The sequence below is a fragment of the Gossypium arboreum genome, chromosome 11, assembly GCF_025698485.1.
Source record: "Gossypium arboreum isolate Shixiya-1 chromosome 11, ASM2569848v2, whole genome shotgun sequence".
Classification (NCBI taxonomy): Eukaryota; Viridiplantae; Streptophyta; class Magnoliopsida; order Malvales; family Malvaceae; genus Gossypium; species Gossypium arboreum.
Window position 1 is genome coordinate 37,871,576 of NC_069080.1, and position 8,973 is coordinate 37,880,548.

The 8,973-nt window shown below is 31.0% G+C and overlaps 2 protein-coding genes across 6 annotated transcripts; one reads left to right on the top strand and one right to left on the bottom strand.

Annotated features, from left to right (window-relative positions):
* Positions 1-3,259: 3,259 nt before the first annotated feature.
* Positions 3,260-4,710, top strand: LOC108473249 (WD40 repeat-containing protein HOS15-like). The gene is made up of 3 exons (XM_017774768.2): positions 3,260-3,485; positions 3,942-4,087; positions 4,186-4,710. Exons 1-3 carry the CDS (start codon positions 3,425-3,427, stop codon positions 4,462-4,464), a joined length of 486 nt encoding a protein of 161 aa, XP_017630257.1. The 5' UTR covers positions 3,260-3,424; the 3' UTR covers positions 4,465-4,710.
* Positions 4,711-5,586: 876 nt separating this feature from the next.
* Positions 5,587-8,442, bottom strand: LOC108470840 (uncharacterized). Of its 5 annotated transcripts, XR_008273828.1 has the most exons (6): positions 8,027-8,418; positions 7,663-7,932; positions 7,043-7,525; positions 6,821-6,944; positions 6,167-6,252; positions 5,587-5,809 (listed from the first exon to the last, which is right to left on the bottom strand). XR_008273828.1 is itself a non-coding variant. In XM_017772329.2 (4 exons), exons 1-4 carry the CDS (start codon positions 7,065-7,067, stop codon positions 5,709-5,711), a joined length of 351 nt encoding a protein of 116 aa, XP_017627818.1. In that variant the 5' UTR covers positions 7,068-7,650; the 3' UTR covers positions 5,587-5,708. The 5 variants fall into 5 exon arrangements, 1 of the variants encoding a protein (XP_017627818.1); XR_001869415.2 differs by having other exon boundaries at positions 7,663-8,442; XR_008273826.1 differs by having other exon boundaries at positions 7,043-7,486; positions 7,663-8,416.
* Positions 8,443-8,973: the final 531 nt, after the last annotated feature.

Sequence of the window (8,973 nt, forward strand, 5' to 3'; positions counted from 1 at the left end):
AGAGAAATTGAGAAGTCCATGTAACAGTTGCTCCTATTTGTTGTAGTAATTGCCTCTAATATTGATTTGTAACAGTCGCTACCAGTATCATCGCTTTCCTTTTCTTTTTTATTTGGAATTTATGTAAACTTTTAATTATTTTTATTCAAAATTGGCAGCCGCCATTGGATTTGCTTTCCGACACTTTTGATGTTGTGTGTTCATAATAGATCTAAACCTACTATGTTATTATTGGTTGTTACGAAAGAAATTTTTAATTTTATCAATTAGGTAAAAACAATTTTCCCTCACGTTTGGTTTTCTTTTTCCCTTTTAAACTTGTGATTATTACCTGTTTTTGACTTGTTTTTCAGTATAACCCAAGAGCAAGTTCTTGCACCTTTTAACCTTAGAGATAATGAAGTTGTTTCCATCATCAGTGGGGATCCAAAGGTAAGCTATGTTTTTACAAGGATGGGGATAATTAAATACTATGATTGAATGTAATTACCTATAAACTCATTTTGGGCAAATTATATAAATTAGATTTCTTTTATTTATTTTGAGATTAATTTCATTTCTTTATAATTTATAAAAAAAACAACAAATTTTGGTGCCATTATATAAAAACTGGAACATTAGTCTCCATCTACAAAATTTCTCATTTATGTTTGATTACATAAAAGGGAATAATCATTTTCCTAGATTTGAATTTTTTTTTCCCTTAAATGGTCTATCCCAACATTTTTAAGGTTGCCTTAGACGTGTCTATCCCAACATTTTTAAGGTTGACTTATACGGGTTTATCCTAACCTTTTTAAGGTTGCCTTAGAAAGGTCTATCTCAACCTTTTTAAGGTCGCATTTGACTGGGGTATGAGCCAACTCTTTAAAAGTCGACATATGAATGCTTTATTCTGACCATTTTTTTCGTCTATTTCCTCCTACGCTGACCTTTTCTAAAGGTTGGCCTTGAAGGTCGGCTTATGTTGAATTATGTCGGCGCTTTTTCAAAAGCATCATCACCTATGGCAATTGCACTAAAGACAACGTTTTCGGAAGTATCAGGAGAAACGTTGAGATAACCTATGCCAACCTTTTTTGCGTCATCCTAAGTAAAAAAAAAAAAAAAGTGTCGCAATAGGCCTGTTTTGTTGTAGTGCATGCTTCTTCTCTCTCAATTGTTTATGTTGCCTTATATGCTATAGCAATAAGGAATTAGCTTCCCAATAGCTAATGTGACTCTATAAGTAAAAAGGTTGCAATCCTGTTGAGGAAGTTTGTTGAGATGATTGAATTTGACCTAGGCTAGATGATTTTTTATGAGATTACAAAACATGCCGGCAAGGTTCATGCTAGATACCTCATGCCATTCCCTTCCCTTATCTTCCACATCCTACACAAGCAGAACCCCCATATTGTTCAAGCTACCGAGCAATATGAAAATTTTGTGCCAAAGCTCAAATTTTATCATAAATGGCTAGAGGTTAAGCATACCATCCATAAACTAGAAGAGGAACAAGCTAGGACTGATGATGATAAACAAGTGGAGGAACAATCCTAGGAAGTGCTTACTTCCTTAGGCCCTAAGGCCATTCCCTCTAGTATTCACAAAAGGATGATGGATGATCTTACTACGTACATTGAGGCTCATGATAGACACATTGCTTGATTGTGAATTGATGCCAAGATGGTGAAAAAAATTAGAGATAAAAAAAAGGCACTTCATGTTGATCTTTTATGAGGAGTAAATTGGCAATTCTGTTGAGCAAAAAGGGGGAGTAATAAAGTTGCTTGGTGGGGAAAGAGATGTTAGAGGTTTAAAAAAATTTATTTTATCTTTTTTATAATAGTCACATTAGTAATTTTAACAACAATATTAATGGAGAGACTAAAATTTTTAAATAAAAAGTATACGGTTACAATGTCTTAAAATTAAAGTATATGAACTAAATTTTAAATTTCACAATAACATAAAGACCTTTGGCATATTTAAACCTATTAATTATTGTCGTATTTTAAATTAAATAATATTTACGTGTATAATTATTTTAATTTATCCAATTATATTCAATGATTATATAGATTTATAATTTTATTAATTAATAATATATTATGTTATTTTTAAGTAGATACTTTAACCAAATTAATTAATTTGACATAAACTATTATCACATGATAATACTAATAAATTATTAATAAAATGTCAATTTAGTAATATAATTAACAATGAAGAATATTTATCATCAGTTCAAAAATTTTTCCCTAAGTTTGTTTGTTTTAAAAATATTTTCAATTATAATTATATTTTTATTGCCTTCTCTTTTACTTTTTTTTGTTTATTCTTTTAAAATTTATCCAAATTTTAATATAATTATAATATTAACTTAGGAATTTTTTGTGTTTTCTAAATTTTATATTTTAATCAAATTTTTTCATTAAAATCTTTTAAACTAATTAATTTTATATGAAAAATAATTTAATGAATTCATTTAAAGTTAATATATAAATGGATTAAATATAAATCTAAATACAGCACATTCCTCGCCATTTAAATGCTGCTGCTAACAGGATAGCGAAGACAAATTTTGCTTTCGAGAATTTTGCAGAATGATGCCTTAAGTTTACCAATTGTGAACTGAGCTTTTCTTTACAGATAAATATCACATATATTATATTGCAAATAAATAAGTGTCTTCATATTATAATCTTTTACATGTGACACTTTTCATTTTGAATAAATTACTTTTTACCCTTTACCTCTTTAAATTATATTACATAATTTACTTTTAACATAACTTAATTACTATACGTATATTACAGTTCATAAGACTTTTTCAAATTAATCTTATTGTCATTATTTTATATAATGAAATTCTTTTGTATACTATTAATTATAATTTTTTTTGTATGTTAGTATAAAATTTTATAATAAAACATTGGCATATCTATTTACTATAATATTTCAAAAAAAATTTAATTTAATTTATTTTAACAATTGACATCTTTATTTATTATAATCATTTTAATATAATATTTCCAAACTTCATAATAAAATATATGTTTTATATACTATTAGTATGCATTATCAATTTTTATGTTAAGATTAAATTTTCATTTTTATAAAAATAAATAAACTAAATAGATAATACAATAATTGTACAAATATATTTTTATTTTAAATTTGTTTCAAAGTTAAACGGATATTCTTAAATTTAAGTAATTTTAACTAAAGATAAATATTTTTATTTAAGATAAAAATAAGTTAATAGAATAACATTCGTCTCTATCTTACCCTGACACTCTCCTAAGCGTTTTGAGTCTCCTAAGTTTCTCGGCTTCTTATTTCTTCGACTCTCAATGGTCTAATTGAATCACCTCGTCTTCCGTTATCTTCAAATCTCTTTGACTCTCCTAGCTGGGTGGATTTGGAGACTTCTGTGAAAATGACCTCTATTACGTCCCTCGAATTGAATTACCTCGTCTTCCGTTACCTTCAAGAGTCGGGTACGTAGTCAGTTTTTTTTTTCCTTTAATTTGTTATGTTTGATTGCAGCGATTTTTTTTTTTGAACACTTTGTTTTCTTACTCTTTTTTTTTTTTTAAATTTGGTTGATTTTTTTTACTGTATTGCAGGGTTTAAATTTTAGGCAGTATTTTCTATTAAAATTTATTGGTTTTATGAAAAATAAAAGAAACGAGAGAAAAAGATTTTTAATTTGCAGCGCGCTGATCGTAATGTTTGAGATAGTTCCTGGCATTATAATGTTCAGAAGTTGCATTATTGCTTTATATCCGTCAAAAGTAGCTTTCCTTTTTTTGTTTCTATATTTGCGAACCCTATATGAAGGCTGAGTTTCAGAAATATTTGTTAATCAATGAATTGAATGAGACTGGAATCATCCGTTACCATTGTACATAAAGTTTGTAATATTTTATTTTATGCTTATCAAATGGACACAGGTTTTACGCATTCAGCATTCACTTTAGGTTATGAGGCAGGAATTAATACATCTAGTATCGATGGGAACTTGATTCCGCCTGGGGCGCTTATTAGATTTGTTCAGAAAGGACTTCAGTACCTGGAGATGGAAGCCAACTTAAGTAATGTTAGCATGCTTATCCTTACACTAGCTTTTCTGTTCTTGGTCTCACAGGGTGCATAGCTAAGACTAGCTGCTAATCATTATCCTTTTTGGGTTTGCAGAGTGATGTTGAAACAGATGAAGATTTCTCATTCTTGCATCCTTTGGATATAATAACCAAGGATGTAAACCAATTACAGCAACTGGTAAAGGAGAGAAGGAAGAATAGAGACAAAGATAGAGATAGGGAGGTTGAGCGGGAGTATGAAGGAGAGCGTGGACAAGTAATAGAGAAAGAGAGACAAGAAAAGGAGAAGGAACATGACAAGGATAGGAAGAAAGAACTTGCTGATACGGATATGGTTACGAATCAAGAAGAAAATGACAGCTCTCAAGCATAAAGAAAATTGCTACTTTTGTAAGTTAGTGTTATGCTTTGCTTCTTCCTAGTTCAGGCATCAGTTCATTTCTAAATTAGCCAGGAGATTTCATCAATTGGATATTTGACAATTCACATGAAATTATTTAGTCTTTCATATTCATTTATATTTATATTTATATTGCATCGTTATATTTTGTGCTACTACATGAAACTGTAGCTTCTCAGGAGGCTTGTAAGATTCCTAGTTCTGATGTTACACTTTTGAATCTTCTTATACACCTGGATTAGGAGTTCTAATAGCAATGACATAGCCGTGTCGCGGTTGCTACTGCTATTTGAGTAAATGACGATGTGAAAAGAAAAGATCACTCGTGGGGTGTCTGCGGAAAAGGCTGGAACAGAAAATAACAGCCCTACCGGACCACTATTTCCACTACCTAAACACAAATACAACTTAAAATTGAAGGCGTAATTCATATTTTGGTGTTTGAAGTATATCTATTTTTTATTTGGGTATTTATTAAAATATTAAAAAATTTACTCAATTTGGTATTAAAATATTTTTCTGTAATAGTTTTAACCCATTTCTTAAAAATAATTGCCACCAATTAAAAAGTCATGTGGTTATATTTTACCCTTTTTTTATTGTTGATGAAAAACGTTATTATTATAATTTTTTCTTTCATTTTCTTTATACCCCATCATCGGTCAAGTTATCTACATTGACCCGAAGATTTCTTTGAAAAATGGGAGGAATTGAAAAAATATATAAACTTTAAAAATGAGTTTAAATAAAAAATAATACTCAATTTTTAAATAGGTTGGGTCTTGGATAAAAAATTTTCTCAGATTTGGCCCGTATTAGCTTAATTTTTTATTGTTGTTTTGCAATTATTTTGTTATTATTATTTAGATATTATATAATTTTTATTTTATTATTAATTTTATTATTATTTTAGAAACATTTGTTTGTTAAGTTACAACTATAGTCTTTATTTAAATATAAAGACTTTTTATTATATTTTAAATTTGCTAGAAAATATTTATTTTATTTATTTTAGTGTATTTAATGTACTGTATTTTTTAAATTTAATTTTATATAAAAATAATATAATTTATTTTAACATAAGCCCAGCTGAGGTTGAGTTTAACATTTTTTTTTTATTTGGATTGGGCTATACTCAGACAAAAAAAACGGGTTTAAAATATTACGTTCCCGGCTTGAACCAGGCCAATTATGAGGTCTAATCTTCTTCAATGCTTTCATTTTGTTGTTGAAAAAAAACCTTCAAATTCGATCCAACAGCTAGTACCTCTCTGTTGCAAATGGAGTTTGAATGCTTCAGCCCTTGATACGAAACCCCCTGAAGAAAAGGAATAGCAGCATAAGCATGATTGCCCGCTTTAAACTTACCAATGTTTATGGATTTCAAATATTCTTGTGTAAATAGACATGAATGAAAATCTTTACTTCTAAAATATTGACAAAATCCAAGCAAAAGTTTTAGTTTTGATAACATTTTTGGGAGATGCTTTATGGTGAGAACAAGGGATGACCAAATTGGACCTTGACTCTAACTAAAACCTGTTAGTGTTGCAGTTTCAATTCAAAATCCTACCTTTGCACCTAGATAAAAGTTGCTTACAATAAATATAAACCCAAATTATGCTTAGAGAACCAAATAAAGCTACAATTATGATGAGATAGTTGAAGTCCTTACTGGTATGGATTATGTAGTTGCAGTTCCGAGATATGGGAAAAGTTTGCAGATTGATATTCAAAACCCAGCTAAAATAACCATGGTTTCTGTAAAAGATGAATCTGGAATCAATTTTAGTGATATTTCTAATCAACATATTATATGTCTTCAATGATTATGACAGCATTTAATATGCAAAATTGCTGATAAAGTGAAAAACAGAGCATTTGATTTTTGAAGACGAAGAGAAGGGGGGAGAGAGAAATAATAAATATTTTATTTTTATTATTTAATTTTAATAAATGTTTTTAAGTGAAAAAATGAAAATATAAAATTATGATGTGTCACTTTTTAATTGCTGGAGATTTTTTTTTCTAACCTCTGTAAAAGAAACTAAAAACTATATCCTATGGCTTGCTTTCTATTTCTTAATTCTCTTTGCGAAGCAAAAAGAACATGGCAAAAGGGGTATTCATTGGTGTGAATGGATAAAACTTTGTGATTTAAAGGAGAATGGAGGTATTGGCTTTCGTTGCTTAACAAAATTCAATTTATCTTTTTTAGGAAAATAGGGTAGGCGATTAATTTGTTATCCGAATTCCTTGCTTGTGCATGTGTTAAAAGCTAATAATTATCCCGAAACAGATTTCGTAAATGCAAGGTTAGGGAGTCTACCTTCTTATACTTTGAAGAGTATTTGGGCTGCCAAAGGGATACTCCAAGATGGGATGTGCTGGAGTGTTGGGAATGGGGAAAGACTTCCAGTTATTGAGCTGCATGGGTGCCTCGTTCAGAGAATCTTAAAATTCAAACTGTTAGTAGTATTCCAAATTCAATGATGGTAGCAGATTTTATTGTTAAGGAATCTAGGCTTTGGAATGAAGAACTTATCAGTACCTTCAGTATGACTGATGCAGAACATATTTTAAGCATTCCATTGGCTCGTATTCCTCAGGATGATTTTTTGTGTGGAAAGGGGAGGCATCTGGTGAGTATTCTGTTTGTGGGGCTTACAAAATGCTTTTACAGTTATCGGGCGATCCTAATCATTTACAGCAGCAAACAAAATATATGTCTTTTTACAAGAAATTATGGGGGCTTAAATCTGCCCTCTAAATTGATGATTACAACTTGGAAATGCTGTAAAAACTACATCACTACTTTGTGTAATCTACAGTACAGAAGGCTAATAAACGAGGTTGTGTGTCCAAAGTGTGCAGCGCCAGTGGAGACTCGCGAACATGTGTTTTGGGAGTGGCATGTTACAAGGGATACATAGAGATATTTAAATGTATGTTGGCCTGAGATAGGGGATGAAATGTGCTTCATGGATTGGGTTACCTGGTACTTTGCATCCAATACCATAGGTCAGTGCAGAATCTTCGCATGCACAATTTGGGTTTTATAGACGGAAAGAAACAAATGGATTCATGAGCGGCAAAAAAGATCTAGTTCAAAAATTGCTAATTTTGTAAAAAATTACATTGCTGAATTAGATGGGTTGGAAAAAACTTTACCCGTGAGTATGAAGGGAAATGAGATCTAGAGGCAACCATGAACTCCGTTTGTCACAATCAATTCTGATGCGGCTTTCAACAAAACCAATAACAATTCTTGCTCGGGGATTGTAGTAAGGGATTCTAATGGAGAGATATTGGGAGTCAGATCTGTTCTAAATCAAAATATACCTTCTGCTTTTGCAGTCGAGGCTCCTGCCTATGTCTGAGGACTCCAGTTGGATGCGACGATGGGAGTTAGGGAAGTGGAGGTTAAAGGTGATGCGAGATCTGTTATTAAAAAAATACAGAGTAAATGGGCAGATAAATCAGAGATACAAGCTTACATTTCCGATTATCAAGATTTGAGTAATAGCTTTCAAACTTGTGTTTTTCTATTTGGGCATCGATCGAAAAATGAGATTGCTCATTTGCTTGCAACTGAAGGTTTGCGTAGGGAGGAACAATGGAATTTGGATCGGGGAGTTCCTATTTTTGCATGAGTGGCAGCGGAGCGTGATCGACTAAGATATTCATCTGTTGGGAATAGGATGAGTTCCCTTAAAAATCAGAGGAATCAAAGGATGCGAGAGGGAAGAGGGGAAAGTAGAAGTCATCCAGTGCGTTGAAAGGATAATAAATTATGTTTTGTTGTTTTCGAATGTGTATCAGGAGTAATGCTTAATTAATGCTACTGTTAAAGTTGCAGAGATGCTTCTAGAGCAACTCTTAAGTTCAGCTAGGTTGGGCCATGCTTCTCAGTTCATTTTTTCGCTTTATTTTTTGGTTGTATTGGGTTGTGTTTCTTTAATAAATAATACAACTATTTTATTAAAAAAACTATAATAAATGGATATTTTAGGTACAAAATTGAGTAAAGAAAAAGTTAAATACAAATATACTAGTGAATTAAAGCTAAAATAAAATATTCAAGATGATGGATGAGAGGAGAGCTGAAAAAAAAAATCAACATAAAATAGCCGGTTGAAAAGTTGGGCTGGTGTCGATTGGGTCGAGTCTGATTTGGAGCGTAGGATTGAGAGGCGCCATGAATGATAGAAAAAATGGGTAGAAGGCCAAATGAGAGATGTGGCAGACCAGATAACCAGATAAAGTAGCAGAGAAGAAAGGGTAAATTTGAACCTGGAATTAGGGAATTACGAGTTCAATGGGGAATAAGAAATGGGTTTGGACTTGAATTTTTTTTGGGCCAGCTCTTTTTCAGACCTAATTTAGTTGTTTTTACTATCGTTAATTTTTGATAAAATAATCTCTCCAGTCCCTCTCAACTTTGAAATTGAGTAATTGATTCATATAGAAAAATGGATGCAA

What these genes read in the sequence shown, in the direction of transcription:
- LOC108473249 (XM_017774768.2), top strand. Translation starts at nt 3,425, where the DNA reads ATGACCTCTATTACGTCCCTCGAATTGAATTACCTCGTCTTCCGTTAC. An exon ending in CCGTTACCTTCAAGAGTCGG is followed by an intron (nt 3,486 to 3,941) that starts GTACGTAGTCAG and finishes AAATGGACACAG; the next exon opens with GTTTTACGCATTCAGCATTC. An exon ending in TGGAAGCCAACTTAAGTAAT is followed by an intron (nt 4,088 to 4,185) that starts GTTAGCATGCTT and finishes TTGGGTTTGCAG; the next exon opens with AGTGATGTTGAAACAGATGA.
- LOC108470840 (XM_017772329.2), bottom strand. Translation starts at nt 7,067, where the DNA reads ATGTTCTGCATCAGTCATACTGAAG. An exon ending in CTGCATCAGTCATACTGAAG is followed by an intron (nt 6,945 to 7,042) that starts GTACTGATAAGT and finishes TTGAATTTTAAG; the next exon opens with ATTCTCTGAACGAGGCACCC. An exon ending in ACTCTTCAAAGTATAAGAAG is followed by an intron (nt 6,268 to 6,820) that starts GTAGACTCCCTA and finishes AATTGATTCCAG; the next exon opens with ATTCATCTTTTACAGAAACC.